This window comes from Perna viridis, chromosome 12, assembly GCF_037379345.1.
Source record: "Perna viridis isolate PV_CMFRI_1.1 ecotype Kerala chromosome 12, ASM3737934v1, whole genome shotgun sequence".
Taxonomy (NCBI): domain Eukaryota; kingdom Metazoa; phylum Mollusca; class Bivalvia; order Mytilida; family Mytilidae; genus Perna; species Perna viridis.
Genome location: NC_142456.1, coordinates 8,361,414 through 8,386,300, shown reverse-complemented (window position 1 = coordinate 8,386,300; position 24,887 = coordinate 8,361,414). Strand labels below are relative to the sequence as shown.

Sequence of the window (24,887 nt, the reverse complement as noted above, 5' to 3'; positions counted from 1 at the left end):
CTATACTACGGATCATTACCATAAATATTTTATAATTTACATTACCTCATATTAAATACTTGATTAAATATTCCTGAATTTTTCCCCCAGTTCCAACGCAAAACATTATAAGGGTAGAAAACAAAACTAAACACAATATACACGGTCATAATATTTCACAAGCATTCCATCAAAATAAATTTTGCAATTTAAGTGCTTTTCACTTGACTCATTGAAAAATGTATGTGCAATTTGTATGAAGACTATATATTAACATGAAATTTACGCAAAATCTAACATAAAGATTGTTAGATCAATTCAAGTAAATACTCTTTTGAAATGTATTCACTTAAAGTAAAAATTAAAAATAGTTTGCTTGTGTAAAAGGATGCCGTGTAAGAATTCGGCAACTGGGTGGTTGTGTTCAGAAAAAAAAACAGCTGACACTTATCCAACCGGTCTTGTTCCAACGCCACGTTACGTGTATTTGGAGCTATCAAAATATACAAACTGTTACTTCAAACTGTAAATGATATTTTTTTATAATCAATATTTTGGTGTTCTAGTAGAGTATTTATAAACTTGCTTTTAACTTAGTTCATATCTAAGATACAACAAGCACTTGTCAATGTCAATGGAAAATACTGATTATTTATTGTTGACAATATTTCCATTTTTTTTTTCGCAAACGATGTATTATGAAAATATTTAAAGTTACAAAAAAAATGAAGAAAAATTACATAATCATTATATAATACTATCCATGTCTTCATGGTGTACCCATCTGCACATGATAGTTTTACTTTCGTTTTTCGTCTACCTCAGACGCGAAAAACTCGGCGGTTGTTTCTAGTAAAGCAGAGGACGCTTACCCTTAAGGTGCATCCGGTCCATAGTCCCAGTTGTTAGTGGATTCTAGATTGCTCATTTACATTTATTTCTATGTACGTTTGTTTCTTTGTTCTGTATTTCAATTTTCTTTGTGTTGTCGTTTTCCCTCCATTGTATTCCCTTTTGAACGTTCTGATCTTAGTTCCTTTGAATTCCCTTTGAATGATTAAGAGAATGACACAATGCAAAACGTCTTTTTTACTTTTGTCATAAAAGATTATGGTTACAAACACAGTTTATTTTTGACAGAAAACATACATTATTAGGGTATTGTAAAAAAAAAAGTTTGTATGCGTATAAAGCTGAGGGGGAGGGGGGGGGGCAAAATCGAAGCTGATCATTTTATTAAAACACTTGAATTATCCTGTAATCAAAACCAACACCAGCAAATTTGCTTTTTGACATAAAAATACTTATGTATTAGTAATATATATTTATCATACCCCTCGTAGTTGGCTTCATGTTTCATGTTAAGTGTCACTGCGAATGCATTAGCATTCCTCAGCTTCACGGAATTATTGTATTATCATGGGCGTGCCTTCAAATAACAGTTGAAAATATACGCGAACACAACTTAAGCACATTTGTGTTCGACACCTTGTCTTTCAAAGATTACTTTTTGCGTCATGGAAAATGATAAATGACCAACGTCAGTACATTACTTTATCATTTGTAGCAATGACAATGGAAGTTGTGAAAACACAGTACCCGAAACACAAAAAAAAACAAAGAAAAAAAAGTACAACACAAAATAACTACAACGAAAATAGAAAAATGAACAGCACGTACGCAACTAACCGTTGGTGAAATTAAGTGCCCGGAAAGGGTGAACAGTTTCTCCCGATTTGGTATCAGATATCACAGTTCAACAATATAGAGATTATCAAACTATATCGTCCACTACAGATTAGAAAAAAAAATGTCAATGTCAAGGGAAAAGATGTATAGCAACCATGCGTCAATTGTGACGTTATAATAACCAACCAAAACAAATGAAATGTTAGGGTTTTGTATTGTACTACATTTTCCAAACATAACATTTAATGGTCTATTTTAAGTTGGTAATTAACCTTTAATTATAGCTGTCATTTTATTTATTAAATAATGTAAAATATTCAGGTATGTACTGACCTGGTTCAGACTTCAGTGGTGGACTAGAAAATGAGGAACCTGAAATTAGCAGTAACAGTTAAATATTAAGTATTCTTTTTTTTCCTGCAGTGACTTGACTTATGCTTTCTTTGTATGTTGTTCTAATTACAATGACTTGATATTACTTTTTTTCTGATAATTATATACAAAAATATAAAATGTAAATACTCAATTGATTATTGGTTATATCAAAGGTACAGGTAGGATCACCCTAAAATATCTACTTACATTCTATTGTTGTTGGACAGTCAATTGCAGCCTGTGACTGACATAAGTTACACCTTGCTTGGACTGTCAAAGAAACAATCTCTCTATTTGGTAAGCCTATCAACAAAGTTAACTTAAAAATTAATGATGAATGAAAGATTATAACACAATTATCAAAATAAAAGAAATGAATTATAGGCAATAGTCAAAAGGAATTTTCATAAGAAGGAAAGTCTACAGAAAATGCGTATGAAGAATGTTAATCATGTTACAAACAAAGAAGTATCATGATATCAGTGTCTAGACCAAACACACCGATTCTGCAAACTATATTTTTTTCGGAAATTTCAAAGAGTATTATAGTGCCGAAAATACTCGCCTCTTAATAATGCTTTAAGTAAAGTATGGTCATAAATAAGTTCATTATTTCATGTGATTTTTACATGATTTTCACCTGAATTGAGCAAATTAACTAAGTGACAGAGTTCACGTGAAATTCGGGTGAATGGAGCCTTCACGTGAAATTCACACGAAATGTTCACATGAAATTCGTGTTTAGTGAATTTCTCATGAAAATCATGTTAATTTCATGTGACTTTCACATGAATTTAATGTGCAGCTCGATTAACATGAATTTCACGTGAAAAATATTTGCCTGTGTACATAAATAAGTTCATACACGCAGTAACGTTCACGATTTTGATTTCCAATAGCTCGTTATGTATACGTCAAAACAAAAAGCAGATGTTAAGTCCACTTCCCGTTCATTTTACAGGAGGAAATTAACACCAATCGATTATAACTTATTATGAAAAAACAAATTAAAGTAACTTACAAAAATAGTTCTGACAGCTTGAATCGTTGGAATTACAAATAGAGCAGAAGTCATCAGCAAGCATGTTCATCTTTTCAGTAACAGAACCTATAGTATGACGAATAAATTTAATTTATCAGTAAAACAAAACTATTCTACCTTCAATGTGAATGAGACGGACACCATATCGCAGCATTATATAGAGATACTCTTTGAGAGAATGACTAGATAAAAAGATTCGTAAAAGTCGCATTGACCATCAAAAACTATTCTTTATGTGTGTGGATCAAGTGCATTTTAAAAAATCTACCCATTGATCCATTCTAGTTGATTATGAGTATATTTGAAACAGAATTAATTAATTAAACCCAAAAATATTGGAGCTACATTCCTTATATTAAACATGGGATAGAAATATAGTAATTCCTTTGATATACGTTGCTAGAATTCACTGGCGCTGGATTCGGTTTCCTATTTCGATATTGTTGGTATTGAGTACTTTTGTATATACGTACGATGTTTATGAGAGGTTACTCATTGATAAAAATGTACGAGTACAGTACATCGTCATTATCAACATTTATATGATTGATGTTTTTTTTGTATTTGCAAAAATATTTATTGAAATGTCCTTATCCTTAAGGAGTAACAGCTTCAAAATGATTGCAAAATTAAGTGTGTATTGTTACTTCTTAAAACCGGAACAGCAGGTTTTACCAATTAAGTAGCAGACTTTGCAAGAATGATGCAAATTATGTAATATGTTGTACAATCAAAATAGCCTACAAGTATTTATTTTTGTTATAAAGTTTTTAATGGCTGTGTATTACTGCAATTCAACCAAAATATCAAAAATAAAAGTATGTAGGCTTTTTACACTTTTTACACATGAATCACATTTTGCATGATTCTAAGCTAGAGTGCTACTTAATTTATGTTCACGATAACATTTTCAACAAACCATCAAAAAGAAAAATATGTCATCTCTCGAAAAGTGGGTCACATTTTGCAAGATTCCTTGCTGGAGATCTAGGTAAAAAATACAAAAGCTGATTGAAATTGTTAGTCAGTTTATAAAGAATGCAGTAATATCAGAAGATCTGTAAATTTAAAATTTAATGAAGACATTACTTACCAGAAAAACTTAATGATGCAAGGTATTCTGAAACAAAAACAAATAAAGTAAAATAAAGAGTAACAATAATTATTGTAGCAACAGCATTACCAACAATTAACAATCGATGATGACAACGATAGTAAATTTTCTATGTAGTGAATTTGATTAAAGCAAGAATTTTTGTGAATCCTGCAAAACTACCAAGGAAAATGTATTCAAATTTTTCACATAAAATTAAACAAATTTCAGCAAAATCAGTACATTTGTATATCTTCTTATTACTGATTAGTACTACAAACTACATTACTGATAATAATTCATGTCATTTAAAATATAGGCAACATATAGTTACACTATGATAAATACAAAATAATGCACCGACTTCAATTATGAAAATTGTATTGATGGTGATTTTGTTGTGTAATAGACATTTCTCATTCAAATTCTAAGAATTTTATATCAATACATGTTCATAAAATAAATGGTTGCCTTTTTTCATAAACAATATATTTATACAATAATAAGGCAAACATTGTCCATACTGCACATTTCTTTATCCTTAGATTAACGCATTGAGTTTATTATCATTTTGCTTAACATTGAAATTGTTTGAAACATACCTTCCGAACAATACCAATCTGCGCATGTCACGTTATTCCTGGAGTTACAGTATTGACAGCCGGAAGATGCAAGTAAACGAACAACCGCAGGGACATAATCTATTTAAAAAAAAATCAAAAATTTGCAGACAAGCGTATGTAGATTGCGGTTGGTTTAGTTATAGTTTAACGTCCAATTACAAATGTTTCATGCATTTGAGGGCGAAAATATTAAATGAATAGAATATACCTATTTAGAACTTAAACTTTTATTTGATCGACCAACCTTCCATAAATGATGACCATGGAATAATTATTCGTCAAATATTCAGTCGATCTACCTATTATCTGCCACGTGCTAAGCAGAAGATCTGCGTTTATCAGTTATTTATAGTGCCTCGAGTGATGTACTATTTCAGTCCATACGATGTCTTTAAATAAAACTCTGTAATATATTGTGTCTACTGGAATTGATATGAAAAAGAGTTTGATATATTTAATGTCAACTTTCGAAGGTTTAGCAAATTTCTAACAAAATGCATTTATTTAAACGGTAATTAATCTTCTTTTTAAATAACTTAAAATTACCTTTGACATATATCCTAACTTTGGCATTACTAGAACTTGTCCCAGCAATATTTACAGCATAGCACTCATAATCTGCCGCATCGTCCTTCACGATATTCTTAATGGTTAAATGTGGATTCGTTGTTGATTCGGCAACTTGGTGAATTTGATTATTCACCCCTCGGCTGATAATTGTCGATGGGGTTCCATCTAAAGGACTCTTTTTCCAATACCAAGTCACTGCCTCCGGTTCGCCACTAATCGTGCATTCGATAGTTAGGCTTGATTCGCCGACTGTTGCCGTGTACTCGGAAGGAGACACACTGACACTTAGTAAACCTATGACATAGTGGAGATTATGTAAAAGAAACATGAATCCTCCATTATAACAACGCCATACAAGATCGGTAATGTTAGAACATAGTCATTGGACGACATATTTAGTATTATACATTTAGGTCAATTCTGAAAATTCATTTGGTTGAAATACAGTAAAAACAAAAATTTCAAGTGTGTGTGTTATATTTCATAAAAAAAAGTACACATTTTGCTATTTTCTATATAAGGAGGTTCAAATTTTTAACCAGTGCAGTATTGATTATTGTAAAACAAACAGTAGCTATGATACATGTAACATACTGAAAAAAATATTATTAAGAGTACAAAGCAGAGATTCCTTTTCAAAATTAACAGCCAAATACTATGTTTAAAAAAACCAAGACACTTACAAACTACCACGAGGGGAAAACATGCATGGAGGTGAAAAAAAAAAGAAAAGGTAAAAATACCCTTTTTGATTTATGTTTTTGCAATTTCCAGCTTATGCTGAGGAGAGAACATTATACGACAGGGGACTGAAATATACTATGTATTAATTCTATACTGCATTTAATCATTGCATCCAACATTATTATTAATTGAAGTTCTGTGTATGAAACAACACGCCTAAATGTAACTGTATAGTTCACCCTTAATCGTTATATAAGCATTCATCAATAGGACATACCATTATTACAAAATGTCTTGTAGCGAATTTCTTCTTTTTGTGTAGATGTGGTTTTTTTGTGTTTTGTTTTAGCCCTTTTCCTCATGAATATTCCGAATGAATACAGAGTGGTTAGCTTAGACAACGACTAATGAAACAAAATGACACCCCTTTATCTCTCACCTCCAGTTACCTCTAAGCGTGACGTCGTACTCGACCGTAACCCAGCTCCGTTACCAGCGTAACAAACATAGTCGGCTTCATCAGCTTCGGTGATTCCAAAAATAGTCAGATGTGGCTGAGTTGCCGATTGTTCTATCTTATAATGTGCATTGTCTGTTGTTCTGCTCAACGTGATTGGTGGTCCACCATTTAGTGGAGTTTTTGTCCAATACCAATTTGTAGCCCCCGGTGCCCCAGTGACATAACAACGAATTTGGTAGGATGAGACGCCATACACTGCAGTGGCTTGACTAGGGGTTACAAAAATGTTCAATAGCCCTGCAAAATATAGTAGTAACTGATGACTGTAAAAATCTGAAAGATAGACATTACAATTTCTTGTTTGTATTCTATACTCTTGGAGCAGGTGTGAAAAGATATAACTGACCGCGTTTAATTGGTAAAATCCTAAACAAAAAAGCAAGTTTCCTATTTACGTTCATGCTTGTGAGGAGGGAGATCTGAGGTTAAAATAGGAATTGGACATTTGAGAAAGGAACACATTTTCTGGACCGTCAATGTGACAAATCCAATATTTCAGTGCAAATCATTGTATTTGAAAGTTGTGTTTCATCCTTTTATTTGTAACTTACATCTTTTTTACACTGTGGTGAATTTACACTATTCATACAATATCCTGATTGCCAATTTTTTATAAATTTGTTTATGATAACAAATGGAATTTGTATAACTTAATTATATAAAAATGGCTTGTTAGACAACCACTTTTTATTAGCATTTGGTTCAAAGTACCATATCATTCGTCAAATCTTTTTCAAAACTGAAATTACGCAGGCAAAGATAATGTGTATCAATTTAGAGTCAATAGAATCGTATAAGTATACGACACCCTGGGTTATCTTACACCATGTGAATGACACACAGAGGTGAAAAAATGTAACGCACGTGTTGCGTGACGTCATTTGTTTATCTCAAACAAAATGTACATGTTGCTAAATAATGGTCGTAGTACAAATATTTTCCGAAAGGTGAGGTTAGTACATTCCCATGTACTACCACGATATTAGAGAAATATAATACAGGTAAAAAGTACCGGAGGACTTGTATTCGGATCTTAATGGGTTTACAGGGTGTACGTCTGTCGGAAAAATTGGAGTTAAGTTCACTAAACGTTGTAGTCAAATTAGTCTTGAAGTTACAATGGCGGACACAAAAGGGTGTAGGGGGTTAGCACCCCATTCATTATTGCAAAAAAGGCAAACAAAAACCTTTTTTCTGAGGAACCCCGGCAGGTACTCCTCCTTTTGAAAACATTTCTTCGCTTTCCCCGAAAAAAAATTAAAATTCCTCAATAGATATGGAAGAGTAATCAAGGGAACTAAGGTTATAGTAGAAATCAACATTATGCAAAACAGACATGCATACCAAAGAACATTAAGTAACAAAAATCATACATACAAAGTAACAAAACCAGCTGAGCAACTTGAACTCCACTAAAAACTCGGACCATGTACCAGATGCACCGGTAGGGTAAGCGTCCTCTGCTTTTCTAGAAACACCCGCCGAGTTGCTCATAAAAAGTCAAATCCGTGTTAGACGAAAAAGGAAAGTCAGTCCTGGGTATACTCATTTATATGGTAGATTTGGTTATATGGAGATATAACAAAGTCCTTTGTCATAAAACAACAGAACAACTGAACAAAAATATATTTATCTTGCCTACACGTATAAATTTGGAATGAGAGAATAATAAAATCAAGTTCACGAATTTTAAAGATCGCAAAAGTCTACGAATGAATTAAAATGTATAATGTGATGTTGGTCATGACTGAAAGGTTGTAAAGACAATAACTGTGTACTGACTAGAAAATAAAACAATATACAGATGAGGCTTTGAGTTAGTGTAAAAGCTCGCTGAGCGTTTTATTTTTGCGATTCGTGCCGAATTCGTTAACGTTTTTTTTTATTTCCAGTCAATATACAGTTATTTTCTTTATACTGCAATCCTTATCATTTTCAATCAAGTCATATTTTTATACGACGTGTTTTTTTTTTACATTTCTTCCCTACTTGTGGCCACGGTTAGTGACGCTTCAATAAACAGGTAGTTCATGCAAGGGTAGGAAAGTAGGCCGGGCAAAAGTGTTATATACTGTCAGTGACCATACATCATATTATCACCAATAAATATACAGTCAACACATTTCGGTTGCTAAAATAGAACGATTGCAATATAAAATTTATCAATATTACAGTGGAATCCGTCTTTACTGAACCCATTTTGAACTGTAAAACTTGCATATTTAATACAGGTGTTCAGGTTACCAAGGTTCAAAATATATTTAAACTAATATAAAAACGGATTTCAAATTTTTCTGGTCTGATAGGTAGGTGTTTTAACCTTTCGATGTTATTCCAAGCAAAAATTACTGTACGTATGAAAATCATCAACGGCGAAGTAGGTTAACTTGTACGTATTGTTATGTAGTAAATAAAGGAGAAGTGATAACGGCTCTCATTGACTTAAACTGAAAATTAAACATTTTAAAGATTTAATTGTGAATTTGAGACTTGAACCCATAACAAATGAGAAAACACAAAGGCTTATAGTTCTTGCGTTAAAAGGACAAATGAATTGTTTGAAGTTTACCAAAATTAAGATATTCTGCCAATTTGTTACTTTTTGATCACTTTACGGAAATGTTTGGCAAGAACATTGTGTCCACACACAAGAAACAACTTCATATTTAGTGAATACAATCGTTATCACATAGTTATTCATATGTGAAAATATAAAGTTGTTTTTTGAGTGTGGACATATTTTTCTGGATGTAAATATGGCTGAAATTCTCAGCAGTTTTGTTAAATGACGAATAACTGTGGCACCATTATGACACCATTTTTTTTCATGATATTTATATATTTTATATGATATCAACAATTTTAATGTTATGACAACAAAGTTGAAATGTTTGGTCAATATTCATTGCATTGCCTAATACCCCTCCACCTTTCCGGAAACCTGTCCAATTCCAAAATTATTTGAAATGATGTCGACTGCTACATTATTAGATTTTTCCGACGCATTTGGTTTAGTGTCGCTTTTTACCCTTTGACCTTAAGGACGCTCTTCTATAGAAACGCAAATCACCTGATCGCAATTATGTTTCCCGATTGGCCAAATGCTGCTAACGTAGTGGCGTTCGAAAAATCTGTATCGAAATTAGAAATTGCGTTCGAAAAAACAATCGAAAATTTGAAATAGCGTGCCATGTTTTATTTTCTTGAAAGAAATGTAGAAACTTAGAAAAAGAATAAAATTTTACAGCGTCGCTGTCTTTTTTTTTTTAAGATAGTACTCGTTTTCACATATTGCAGTAATTATACAATATTACTTTCTTTTTCAACATTAGTATCTGGTATTCGTACCAACAATTGCAAAGATGAAGGATAATGATATTTAAAAGGTAATTAATCCAAATGACATCAATGAGGGTTATAAAGCCAGGTGAGATAAAACAAAAAAAACAAAAAAACAAAAAACAAAAAACAAAAAAATAAACAAAAAAAAAACAACGCCAAATCAACGTAATTCGTTGGAATTAACCACTCATTTCAGTCATTCACTTTGATACCATAAACTGCTGTCTTATGTAAAATTACACACTGTAATGTTCTTTGATATGTGTTTAGCCGAAGCAGTCATGAAAGATCAATTAAAAACTACATACTGCCCCTAATGTGAATAATGACTACTCAGCTTGTATAACCCTTAACATTTGGGAGCCAATTTAGACGCATGGTTCATACTGGACTTAATTATCATGGAGGTCGATTTATTACTGTTTACACTTTTTAGCACTTTTTTGTGGACAACTCATCAGTCCAAGTTTTGCTGAAAAATACTTAAGTTCAACAGCTGTAAATTCTACATTGTTGTCCACACATAAATTCCTGACTGTATTCACCCCTCCATGTGGTTATATAACATCCCAAAAAGTTTCATAGCAATGTAACAAGCTGCTTAGAATATAGTTCAGACAGACAGACCCAAACCTCGTTTACAAGGGTATAAGAGTGTAACAAATATTGCAGTCTAACGACAAGAAGATTATGGAGAAAGAACTATGTATACTTAGGGGAGTTGTTGCATGGCAAGAGAACGCTACCACTCTGCATTTTTGTAACGGAATAAATTAAGTACAACAATGAACATTACGGTATTATAATTTCAGTTAGTTCCGGTTGAGTAAGTTAAATATCATAGAAAACACTTACGTTTGGGGAAAATAGTTAACTTTTAGTATATAATTGATCATTTCCGATAAAAAAGACAAAAGATACTTTAGAATATCAAGATATTGTATGGGTATACATTGGCGCAAATAACTTTTATTTCACGGCGAATGGATAATTTACTCTCTTGTTTTGTGAAGTTTAAGAAAAATAGTTTTGACCAATAATTATGACCACAATGTGCAGTAGTATAGGTAATTAAACTTTAGGTTTAAATCTTTAGTTCAGCGAGTAAAAGTTTACTGCTTTAAATAATGGAACCGATTGGACCCGAAAATGTACCTCAACCTTTGCGTCTAAGAAGCAGATTCAGAGAAGACAAAAATAACAACGATAAAAAATACAGAAAGAACTCCACATCTCACCATACTACAAAAAAACTCAGTATTTCAAGAATATTGTTCAAATATCAAGTAAAGCAAACAGAATACCCCCCCACCAAAAAAAAAATAGTAATAATACCATTTAGGTAAATGATTTCTCAAAGAAATCGAAATGACGATAACTGAAAACATTAAGAACCATTTCACATAAAATTAAGACACCGCCACCGTAAAGTGATTCTTGATAAAGAAAAACTCATCAGTCTTCACCATATGCTATACTTCAACATAATGATAATCATTTCTGTATTCATATCTACATTCATTTCCAACAAAAAATCAACCAAATGAAATTAAAGCAAGAACAATAATCTTTGCGAAGTGCCAATTTTAAGTACTATCTTTATAATGTTCACTCCGAAAGCGCAACAAGCAAATAAAAAACTAAGACTGGTTTGTGATCGAGAACTGTTTTTGAAAAAGAAATTAAACTGAACTCACATGCATAAATCATCTTCTGTCCGATTTTTAGAAAGACTACTATATGTACATTTATATAAAGTTTAGTTTGATTTAAAATTCAAAAATGAAATTGCCTGCGAACTTTACAAACCAGTTTAACATTGAAATAAAAACATCGTGTAATGCTATATTGGACAAGTACGTAAGAACTTTTATCTAGAATTATTATATCTATAACCATTTATAAAGAATATGAAGTTATGAATCACTGATTTTGATTGTCAGAAAAACCAACAGACAACAAATTGTGTGAAGATTTCTACAATTTTCCTTAATTGTACAGACAATTACAGATTATAAATCTATTTCTTATTTAGATGATGTATCTTATGTCATTTTCATTTTTTTTTATAAGACATTGAACAAAATCAATCTGTTCCCTACTTCGTTTGGGAAAATAATCATGTGAAGTGTTAAGTTTAAATATGTATAATAATAATAGGATAATTAATTGGAAGGAGTGAATAACCAAATATGATCACGAGTGCTGAAGCACGCCTAGATTAAACGAGTGTGCGGAACTTGTTCCGCGCACGAGTTAAAACCTTCTGCGTTCTTGGCATGAGTGATCATATTTTGGTTATTCAAGATAACCAATTGTTTATTCTATTTATTATGTAGATTTCATCCAGTATTCGTTGCTATTTTCAACATAAATTTCAAATTTTGTGAACGACGTTGATTTCAAAGTTTTGGCGGGCGGGAGAAAGTCCAAGAGGGAAATTACCGAATTTATTTCACAGTGTGAATTATCAAAATTTATTTCACTGGGAACATTCGATAAAACACTGCTCTCTATATAATAATATGTTGTAATGTAATGTATGTTAAGAAGGAGTACTACTTGTGCTTGATGTTATTGCCGCTGTTGTATTGACAATAAAATGTGTTTAAACTAAAATGAATAAAGCGAACTATCGTTTGTAGTAGCACACTAAATAAGGTAAATGATTCACGATTTAAAAACAATTCGAAACAGGCTCCCTCACGATCATTGCAGGAATAAATTTGTCATTTTTTATACACTTTATCAAAATAAAAACAAACAAAAAAAAAACGACATTATGGACAACATCTTGAATGTTATACCTAAATAAGAAATACATTGTTAACCTTTGATATTAAACATTTGATACAATTAAATGCTATACCTCAATAAAAAACGATTGTTAGCACTGAAACATCAATTTACATCCGTTATAAATGGTGATCATTTTGACAGACATCCTTGATTTGTTTGCTGTAATTGTTGAAAATAAAAACGAAAATGAAATGCATAGCTTCTATTTTGTGACTTCCTCAATTCACGATTAAACTGTAGTACTTGATGTAGTGATGGGTTAAATCGGGTTTTATGGTGCGCATAACTTCCCGTTTTTATTACTTTTCAATGTTTCCGGTACCGTGCAATATAAACAGGCAGCATAGCATTGCTACAGGTCACAATTTGTAAAATCAGCAGTCAATATATTGAAAATATTATGAAAATCTAAAGTCAGAATACAAGACCTCACAACGTAAATATTTTCTTAATATATCTATTTGAAAAATGACTTAGATTTTTCGGTCTACGAAGAAATAACCTCAATCACATGGTGCAAACTTAATAATCTGTATACCAGGTAATTTCCAAGTGTGTACCATGGGTATTGAGGTAGACAAAAATGTAACAGTCATTGTGATTCTTAATAATTTAATTTTAGTATCACAATTCAACGAGTACATCATTGAAAAAGGTTGATGACGTCACAGCCATCTACAAAATTTGGTTTATGAGATGATGGACAATTATTTTTATCCAATCATAAAACACGTTAATACTGACCTAAATTATCATATAATGGTATCAATGGTCCATCATAAAGTGCATCTAAAGCTTGTTAAAAATAATAATTTGTACAAAAAATGTGTTAATGCCGTTGTCAAATGGCATTTATTCGAATTACATTCAACAGACCAAACTACTAGATTTTTACAATTTTTTTGTATTCACTGGAAAATAATATTGCAGTATGTTTTCAGCTCATAGCCAATGAAATTAGATTGTTTACATGTTACGTTTTGGTAACAAAACATTGAAAAAGTAATAGATTTAAATGAATGATGCAGCAAATTCGTTACTTAGATATATATTGTAAACTCGTTGGAATATGATGCCTATTTTTTTTCAAATGATTTTTTCGTGGGAAGTTTAACTACTAATGTTAGTAATTACAATAGATTAATTTCTAAAGATAAGATATGGTTACAGCAGGCTAATTAAGGTGTGGATATTCATCACGATCTTGTTATATTTTATCCGTTGAATGACGAAAAAAGAATACAATCAGGTGATTAACTACGGGCATAAAACAAATTCATATGATAAACGGTCAGTACACTGTCATTTGACAGGTGTACAAGGATTTAGACCTTTAAGGAAGTCAATATTTTGTCTGACTTAGATATACTGAATGTTGGTACAAGACCATGTGCTATTACGAAAATGAACCAGAGCACAAAACATTGAATGAAGGTCTGAACATGTTCTTCATCACCAAATGATGGTAAAAGAGTAATCAAAGGAACCAAGGTTATAGCGGTAATCAAACAAATGTAATCCAGGGACAAAGACCAGACGTGGAAAACAGACATACACAACAAAGAACATAAAGTAACTAAAATCATACATACAAAGTAACAAAAGTAAATGAGCAACTCGGACTCCACTAAAAACTGGGAGCATGGACCAGGTGCACCGGTAGGGTAAGCGTCCTCTGCTTTTCTAGAAACACCCGCCGAGTTGTTAATAAAAAGTCCGGGGTAGACAAACGAGAAAAGGAAAACTATTACCCGTTGAATATGAATTACGTAAAATAAAATATTCATTGTGATCTTTACTATTAGGTGGTAGTGCGAAAGTTATTAAGATGTTTACATATTATCCCTGGTATATCCTCTGTAATGAGAGCTAACTTCAAATATATGTCATATTTTATTTATTAGATTACGTATCTTACATATTCAAATGGTATTATTACTATTTCTTATTTATTTATAAACTTGTTCACCAAGAATTTTTTTTGTTTTGTATATGCACTTCAACTAAACGATTGTAATATTTTTAACTGTTGTTCTGAATTAAAGTTGATTTATTCTCAACCGACATTATAAGCGTGTATAGTTCAAACCTGACAGAATTTTCAAAATTTAAGGTAAAACAATCATCAATGCTACATGTAACTAAGATACTACAACAACGTGTGAAGTCTTACCACGTTTTAAAACATTGGGTTAATTAGTGTTTCACATCAAATACTCTAACGTCTGATTATTTTTGTAAGTACTTAAAATTTATTTACAAGCAAATTTACTAAAAAAAAACTCAGATGTTCCTAATGGCGTTTCGCTCACTTGTTTCGAAGAAACATGTAACTAAGACAGTTAAAATGTTTACAGAGTATTCTTTTTTTTATTATTCAAGTTTATTTAATTCAGAAACAAGAAAAAAGAACGTTAATTTGACTTTTTAACGTTTAACGTTTACAAATGACTTGAAATAAATATATATATATATATTGAAGTACTGTTAATTCAGAAATAATTGCAATGACTTTATCATCCCGAAAAATGCGACTTACATAGAATCGTATCAATTAACGTTCGTGTTATGGAAATTTTAAATAAACTATTGTGGGATTTATTTTTTGAAATCACAAACAAATTATTGCATTTCTTATTTAACTAGAGTAATAACACAGCATTAATCCCCGCGCTAATTTCTGATTTTTTTACTTTCTGATGAAACTAAAAATATCAAATACTATTCCCAACATAATCATTAAACTTATCGAAAGATTATTATTATTGGTCATGAGTACAAAAATGGTGAATTTATTTAATTCTGTCAATAGGATAATAGTATCCGAAAATTAAACAAACTTCTTAAAAATGTAATCATATTTCATGAACACGTCGTTGATAGCTACCATCAGCATACAAAAAATAATATGCGCCATCAGGATAAAAAAAATAGATTATCTTAGTGTATTTCGTTTATATTCTAAGCATATTCTTTTATTCTAACTAGCTAAGTAGTAATGCAATCTTATTGTTTCTCCATGCTTATTGTGGGAGACAAAAAAAAACACAAAAACGAATGCCCTTATGAAAATATAAATAGTAGTTATAAAGAAAGAAACCATTGGGAATCATGATTAAAATGTATTATAAAGAGTCCGTCATAAATTCGAGGGATAAAAGTGGAAGCAAAAAAAGAATGACTGAACTCAATACCGTAATACGATACTAAACGTAACACGTTTACATAAAGAATGATGTTTGGGTTTATTTTTGAGTTCATCGGAAAGGATATAATTTAAAAAAAACAGCACAGGTGACCGAGTTTCCGTTAATAATGAATCAGTCTACTTTACTTCTGATAATGCCAAATACGCTGTCATGTAGAAATGTCGTGGACTACCAACTGCGAACTATTCGATGTGGTCTTGAACAATATTAGGACAGACTGTCTGGCCTTCTTTGTCATTTTGCAAAGGTAAATATTAAAAAAAAAAGAATGAGGTTTCTTTGCGTATCATTTTAGAAAAAGAAGCAAATTGTAATAGAAATATGATACAAACAAAAAACAGTGTTAAATTGTGTTCATATATAATGCAATCTTATTGTTTTTTCATGCTTATTGTGGGAGACAAAAAAACACAAAAACGAATGCCCTTATGAAAATATAAATAGTAGTTATAAAGAAAGAAACCATGGGGAATCATGATTAAAATGTATTATTTAGAGTCCGTCATAAATTCGAGGGATAGAAGTGGAAGCAAAAAAAGAATGACTGAACTCAATACCGTAATACGATATTAAACGTAACACGTTTACATAAAGAATGATGTTTGGGTTTATTTTTGAGTTCATCGGAAAGGATATTATTTAAATAACAGCACAGGTGTCACAGTTTCCGTTAATAATGAATCAGTCTGCTTTACTTCTGATAATGTCAAATACGCTGTCATGTAGAAATGTCGTGGACTACCAACTGCGAACTATTCGAGGTAGTATTGAACAATATTAGGACAGACTGTCTTTCTTTGTCATTTTGCAAAGGTAAATATTTAAAAAATAGAATGAGGTTTCTTTGCGTATCATTTTAGAAAAAGAAGCAAATTGTAATAGAAATATGATACAAACAAAAAGCAGTGTTAAATTGTGTTCATATATAATGCGACAACTCAATTCGATACAAGAGTAGATATTTTTTAAGAGGGTCCAATCCAGAAGTTAATATAAAAGGGCTCCAGTCTTTCTTCTAATCGTTTTTGTCCTCGGCGAATTTAAATTTTCCTACAATATAATAGTCTAAGTCCCTGAACCCTCCCCCTGGATAGATACGCAACTGCAATAAGAAATTAAAGTATTAAACATATCATGTTATCTAGGTTATTTCCTCTGTTATCAATTTGACCTCAAAATAACTAAACAGTCATATAAAGGTCAGGCAGACAGAGAGACGGACGGGCGGACTTAAAGACTAATTTTACTTCAGGTTTTATATTTTAACCATCTATTTCAGATTAATTTATAGAATGAATATCACATTTGCACAAATGAGATTATTGGCATAGGAATTTCTACGTAACGAACCCTATTTCAAAGTTCTTTCACCGAAGGAAGAAGTACACATATCGAATGTACGAAATCCCAACAAAACATACAGAGAAAAGCGGACAGCACGAAACATTAGAATAAAATAAATTTTACTGAGTCAAAATATAATTTTAAAATCACAACTGTGAAATTTTCAATGAGTGATAGGGGTGTTCGTCCTTCATTTCTTCCTTCCTTATGTTACACAAAGAGGTACACATCTCTTATCAGTTGCTCCTCCTAAATCACTGAATGGAATTAAACGAAACTTTCACAGAATTTCTGTTACATATTCCCATAATGCACCTTCTGTTCTAGATTTTATTCCTAATTCAATTTGGGGGTTTCACTTAAGCAAAACATGGACTTGGTCACTTATGTATACGGGGAAATTGGTACCCATCTCTTATCCGTAAGTCCTTCTAGACCACTGAATGGATGGAACTTCCAAGGAATATTTACTACATATTCCCGTTGCATATTTTAAATAAAAAATAATTTCCAAACGACACTATTGTACCAACTAAACAAAATGACACAGCGAAGCGCTTCATAGTTTTTCAGGAAGCTAATACTTGTCTAACTCTTTAGATGCGCACCTGTGACTTATCATTTCTTTGTTTTATATCACCGTTACTTTTTTTAATTAGAAAGTGTCATACTACATGTACTTTATGATTGAAGGAGGTGATAATTGCTCGGTCTGTGAAATATTTTTTTATCAATGTTGATACTGGTATTCCATAGTAAATAAAGATGGTCTCCGGAAATGGACCTTTGCGAGTTGGGACGACCCGTGTAAGACGAGATCAAGCGCGCTCGTCTCAACTCAATCTCTTAACCAATGAAACTTCCAAGAAGTGGCAGCGTCATAGACATATTCAAAACAAAGGCCAGAGATAATTTGACGTCACTATTTACTCCAGACACTGCAGAGCTCTCCAGGAGAGGCATTCGAAATATACGTTCTCATGGCGAAAATAGGTATTTATACTCGTCACAGGTCAAAGATAGGGTTATCGTTCACTCGTTAGAGAAATTCTTAATCTTTTCACTCGTTCCGGTACGCCCCACTCGTGAAAAGGACTTGCATTTATGAAACTCGTGAAAGATAACCCGATCTTTAATCTTCACTCATGTAAGAATATATTAATACTTTCATAGCTAGTAAATATATTTGTAATCAACGTAATTTATGTGTTAAAACTTTCCATTACCAGCCATATTACTTGCAGACATAAATCATTTTGTCCTAAAGAACACTTCATTGTCTTTTTAAAGGAAAATATAACTGAATAATTTAACTGATGAAAAATATCTAACACAACTTCCAATACATACCCTCTACAAATGAAACCAACTATTTAAAATGTATACTTGTATATATTTGTAGTTAGACGAAAGTATGTCCAATATTGGTACAAGCCCATGATATGTCATATAATATTATATGAGTCCACAGTTCCAGGAAACAAGTTCTTGTAAAAACATCCAACAACATTTTAGAATGTTGAGTGAAATGTATTATCGTGAAAAGAGAGATAATTCAGCAAGTAAGTTTTACCTGTCAACTGATAGGAGAACAAAAGAGAAGGGAGATCAAAGTTAACAAAACAACGGCAAATTTGATATATAAATACATATTCATTTATCTAATCTAATTGATCATATCTATCTTACAATAAGGTTTTGAACAGCGTTATGTTGAAACAAGATTAAAGTCATCACTACGGAAGTTTTATTGTTGTCATCATGAACTCGTGGACCGTTACGCCATATCCATCTGCACTATGAAAACAGATTCATTCAACGTGTCGTAGTTTCCACTTCCACTTTCTACCCCGTACTTGACTTTTTGAGTTGCTCAAAGTTTACTTTTGTTTCTTTGTAAGTCAACTTTGGTTATTTTATGTTCATTGTAACGTGTGTCTGTTTTTAATGTCCAGACCTTTTCCCTGGATTACATTCTTTTGATTTCTGCAGGAATCTTGGTTCCCTTGATTACTTTTCCCCACTTTTTGGTATACTCTTCGACTTGAGAAGGATACAATGCAAACGTCAAAAATGAAAAGATAACTAAACCTGACGTCACTGTCGACCTGTTAATATTGGTCTAGGCAAGACTCCTAACAGTTTCAAACATCACTCACTAGATATAGCAGACAGCCCTCTCCAAATCATGCAAAGTCGGGATAATGTGTAAACCTTAATGCAACGTTATCCAATATTGCCAAACAACGTCTGATTTGAATAATGACAGATTTTTTCGAAAGGTCTGTCCGTTGCATTATGGAAGAGAAAAAACCGAACGTCTTCCGCAGCATAGAGGTCTTTCTAGACAAGGATCAGTGTGTGATTATTTAATCATCAGCAGTTTTGACCGATATGACGAAATCCGACACAGAGGAGCAAAGACATCTCCCCTTTAAAAAGAAAACTCGTAATATAATTAGTAACTACATAATCCTCTCATCTTCCTTTTCAGCAAATGGTGGGTAACAAGCTAAGGTTATCTAAAAAAGAATCTATTTACAAAAAGGACTATTATAGTTAAGTAAGTAATATGTAGACCAAATAAAAGCAAAGTTTGTTCCATAAACTTTTCTGCATCTTGCATCACCTCTATTTTCGGATCTGAATTTTGAATAGATCGGTACTTATTAAAATGCCATAAGGTTGAACTTTGAACTTTGGAACAAGAAGTCGGTAAGCATTGGGGAAAAAGGGATTTTCACTTAATCAAGAAATACATTAAATTATTGACGTTATCAATATTATGTTGATTTCAACCGTATGACGTGTTGGTGGACGGGCGAATATCATGGTGGTACGTGTATTCTATAACACATTCGTCAAAAAGCATATAATAATTGGAAGCAATGGGTATACTGTTACATCTAGCAAAGTTGTGAAATGTCTTTAAAAATAATTTTTTTAAACATTTTAAGACGTATTGCAATATGCTGTAAGAAAAATGGCTTGAAGTATTGGTACTTTTCGAAGCATCTGTACAAGGAAGCAAGTTTTTTGTCAACAATATTTAATGAATATTTGGCTGTGAGGTATATGTCAGGCACATTAAAAATTGAAAAATTGCTCATACATGACGATGTCTTCAACTTGATATGCATCTTATGACACCCTAAAGGTGTATGTTTTTGAATTTTTTTAATCAAACAGGTTGTTAGTGAGTTCAACGACCATATATAAAATGTACTACTTTCTTAAATCTTGCGCTAGTTTTAGTCCAAACTATGTAGCTACATGTAGCTCAACCACAAAATCAATGACGGGACTCACTAAGGTTTTATTAAGTATCTAAATTAAGATTTTTCAGCATATTCTTTAAAAAAGACTGTTTGATTAAACTTTTATTGAAAATAAATTTTAGACTGCAATTATAACCGGGGTTGATGGAAGGGGGCAAATTTGGAACATAACTTATTTAAGCCAACAATAAAATCAAATGCACAAATATATTTATACAACTTACTAACAAAGCTACGCCTTTAATTCGTATGCAGGGGCATATCCAGAAGAGTTCCTGTTTGAAACCCCTTATTTTTTTAAAAAAAAAATTGCTTCATTCGGGCAAAATTTGAAAAACGCGAAACTGAAAATCATCTAGCCCCTTCTTTTTATAACTTTAGATCCGCCCCTGTTCAGGTGCATTTCATATGTCACGGACCCGGCATTCGCCATTCCCTCTAATTAAGAGGAAAATAGAATCTTCATTTTCAGAAGTTCTGAAACAGATGGTCTTGTCTTGCTTAGTTAGGCCTTTTTTTATTCACGTCCCTTATTTTAAACCGCTACGGAATGCTACCAAAATGAATGCAGTGAATTAGTAAAATCAACAAAAATCTTCAATGCATTCGGAAAACAGATTGAGAGTCTCTTGCAAATAAAAAATTTAAATAATTGACCTCAATCAAACAATCCTCTTTAACACTAATTGCTCAATGTAAGAATATAATAATATTTCCCATTCAAATAAAAGTTTTCCACAGCGAACTATTTTAACATGTTAATGTTAATCCCTTTTAATAGCCAATTCTTGATCATCAAAGACCACTCCAAAAAGACGTATGGGCTAAATTGGTCATGGATATGGAAAAGAAATTCTCTCGGCTTCGCCTCGATGATTTTTTTATATTCCATGATTAACCATAGCATAACATAGCGGATGGTGTATAGAAAGAAATCTACTTTGTTGTTGAATTCACTGACAAGTTGGACATAATTATAAATTATTATCCATTCTCCTGTAAAATGTTTAAAGACATGGTATATAGCGCTGGATTTTCATCCATCTTTCCGTTTGTCCACCGTCACACTTTTGTTACCTTAACTCCTCCCACATCGATTAAATGATTGGGGGTATGATTACTGCTTTTTTTTACATGTGCTCCGCATGAATTACAAGCGTAGTTCGAGGATTTTGCCCTTGACTGAGATAGATAGAAATGGTTAGGATAACATCAAGCATGTTGTACCTTCAGGTTGAATGTTTACAATATTTTAAAAATTTTAATGAAAACACCTACCTGGAGTTGTCGAAGGCGTTGTTGTTGTCGTTGTCGTCGGTGTCGACAATGTTTCAAAACCACCTACAATTAAAATATAAATTTACTTTTTTTAAAATTATTTCGCATGCATTTGATATATGTTTGGCTACACGTAAATGACTGTTGTTTTTTTTTTCATTCAGAAATTTACACAGTGAAGCGACCAAGTATTTTTTTAGCTCACCTGGCCGCCGTTAATAAAAATAGAACAAAGGGGTCAGACAGTAGTTTTTTTTACATATATCTCAAAATCAGTTAGGTTTAGCTAAATTCTGACAAATTGAAAGTGTTTAGCATGATGCGATCTATCACTTTTCAAATTTTGGTTTAAATCAATTAAGCCATGTTGGAGTTATTGCCCTTTTTCAACGATTTTTGCTACTTTTAATGTTATTTCTTTCTAAAATCTTCTCCTCTAACGTTATTTGATCAATTGAAACCAAACATGGTATGATTGTTCCTTGGTGTATCTTGCATAGAATTGTTGTGGGGATTTTTTATCCGTCAAAAAACATGGCCGCCGTTACTAAAAATAGAACATAGGGGTGAGACTGTAATTTTTCACATATATCTTCAAAACCATTAGGTTAAGCTAAATTCTGACTTGGGGTAAAAGTGTTCAGCATGATCAGATCTATCTCTGGTCAAATTTTGGTTTTATTCCATTATGCCATAATTGAGTTATTGCCCTTTTTCAACGATTTTTGCTATTTTTTTTTTTTGCTATTTCTTTAAAAAAACTTCTCCTCTGACACTACTTGACCAATTGAAATCAAACTTGGTATGAATGTTTCTTGGGCTATCCTGCATAGAATAAATTTACCAGATTTCGCTATATTTTGAAAGTACAAAAATGAGATGTGCGCTCTAACGCCTCGAAACGATCTTAAACAATCCATTCCAGTCGTTGTCAAATGATTTATCGGTTGATATTGACATCAGTATCTATAGAAATTGACAAATCAGACAGCAGAATACTCTAGACTACGCATCATTATACCCCGCTTTGCAGAAGGTACATGGTGTCAGTCCGTGTCAGTCATCAATATTTATGTGACACTTTTTTCCTACAATTACTTATTACAGCGACTTAATAGTGGACAAAACTATATCTGGTTTAAATAAAGTCGAAATAGCGGAGTACTTCCGAAAGAGAAATTAGCGTGTTACCTGGTAACCTTAATTTTCTAACAATATTGCATGCATTGTAAAATGTTCGGTCTGCAACCAATGATATTAAGTAAGGTTGGTAAAAGGAGGAAGAATATAAATCTTAGTAAATGTGAAACTGTAAAATACATTTCTTTTTTTTTTAATACCAATATTATATTCGATTTCATCCTCTTACATGTTTTACCCGCCTATATTTATATTAGCAAAACCTTTTATATGTGTATGCCATTTTCAGACTGATCAAATTCAAATTTTTGAAGACTGTATTTTTACCATGTGGTCAATGTGTTGAGGAACAGGGAATATTCTGTATTGAGCTTTGTTCACGTTTTTTTTTTATTTTTGAAGAGAACTTACCGGTACATTTACAGTATAAATCTGGACAGTAAGAAGCACAGTTAAGCTGACACCACGTATCCATTGCAGCATTGTTTTCCCAAACACCGGTGCCTTTGCAATTTGTTGCTGTTTGTCGCTTTTTCCTCAGATGAGAAAATCTAGAACAAACATTTAGTTGGCACTTATTATCCAGACACTGAAAAGTGCACCACCACTTAATGTACGATTCCGCATCGCTGCCGAAAAAAAAATACAAAAACTATGAAAATAAATAGTTGTTAAAATCTATGTAAATTTGATATAGGAAAACTCTGCCAAAAACTGTATTTGTTTACTATAGGAAAAGTCAGCTATATTTTTTTCAGAACAAATCGTAATAATATGCAATGCAACATGAACTGATTTTTTGTTAGTAAACTGTAAACGTAATCTTTTTAGCGGTATAATTTTCCCATTTTTTTTTCGTGATGGACAAAAGAGCGTCAAAAATAATACCGGCAAATTCGACTTTTATCACTTTGAAAACGCAAATCATTCCTGAAAAAACCCCAAAAATGATACCCGCGAATATGTTCACATGACATAACCCACAAAAATTAACAACCACGAAAATTAAACATTAGAGTATTTTTTCTTGAACTTAGGTTTTATTTAAGTATTATAATAAATAAAGTATTTAATCTTTCATACAATCTCTCCCAATTACCTACCGGAGGCATTTCATAGGTAATGTTCATTCATTCAAGGGAATACCAACTCAATTCACTGAAACTATTTTACTCACTGTAATGTGAATATCAATTGGTTGGCCGCTGCAAATAATTAATTCCTTGTTTTTCTCGTTTGTTACTTCGTTTTTATTTTTGGAGGTTTTTTTTTTTGTTTTTTGTTTTCCTTTGCTTTCGTTTCTTTGTATTTGTCATTTTTTCCTAATTATATGATTATATGATATGAAAATAAGGTCTTTTTTAAAAAAATTATGATGAAGTATTTAGTAAAAGCTGAAGATACTTTAAATAAAGCCTTAGTGACTCTAAAAATGATTTCATGGTTCAGCTAGCAAGTTAAACAAATCAGCTCTAAGAAGTACATTTGTATATAACTGACATTCGTATGCAGCTGTTTAACTCGAATCAATATTTTAATAGACGTTCAGTTAGGCGTACACCTTAAGGCAGTCAGAACAAGCATATAAAACGGAACACATTGCGATCAATGAACAATATTTCTAATGTGCCTGACATATCTTATAACATAATACATGTGTTCATGTGGACAAGCCCCGAGCAGGTCCGGGCATTAAAAGAATAGGCCTGCAGCAGCGCTAAGCTTGTCGTAAAAGGCGACTATATAGTGCTCAGAACCCTAGCCGGGGGCTAGGGCGCTCTGCCCACAGAGCAACTGAGATGTGTGCCCCAGGTGGTGGAATGGGGTACCCCTGGCGTGTTAAATGCTTGGGTTGTCAGGCTATAATACGGAAAACCTGACCGCAAACCAAAGTGGTGCACCGTGTTGGGAAAGATGCCACG

At 32.2% G+C, this 24,887-nt stretch overlaps 1 protein-coding gene and 1 long non-coding RNA gene across 6 annotated transcripts in view; one reads left to right on the top strand and one right to left on the bottom strand.

Annotated features, from left to right (window-relative positions):
- The window catches only part of LOC148601082 (uncharacterized), a 51,176-nt gene that overhangs the window by 15,875 nt on the left and 10,414 nt on the right, over positions 1-24,887 (bottom strand). For all 5 annotated transcript variants that reach the window (XR_015917100.1, XR_015917101.1, XR_015917099.1 and 2 more), the window contains exons 4-12: positions 23,377-23,594; positions 21,826-21,888; positions 6,495-6,812; positions 5,348-5,665; positions 4,781-4,879; positions 4,179-4,205; positions 3,065-3,151; positions 2,251-2,346; positions 2,002-2,040 (exon numbers count right to left, since the gene is read on the bottom strand). Coding sequence is in view for 2 of the 5 variants with exons in the window: in XM_088555159.1 (XP_088411285.1) it covers positions 2,002-2,040; positions 2,251-2,346; positions 3,065-3,151; positions 4,179-4,205; positions 4,781-4,879; positions 5,348-5,665; positions 6,495-6,812; positions 21,826-21,888; positions 23,377-23,594 (1,265 nt within the window). In the remaining 3 variants the exon portion in view is untranslated. The remainder of the gene's footprint in view (positions 1-2,001; positions 2,041-2,250; positions 2,347-3,064; positions 3,152-4,178; positions 4,206-4,780; positions 4,880-5,347; positions 5,666-6,494; positions 6,813-21,825; positions 21,889-23,376; positions 23,595-24,887) is intronic.
- LOC148601083 (uncharacterized) lies at positions 18,342-19,836 on the top strand. The gene is made up of 3 exons (XR_015917102.1): positions 18,342-18,416; positions 18,672-18,831; positions 19,764-19,836. It is a non-coding gene; the product is annotated as an uncharacterized LOC148601083 (long non-coding RNA).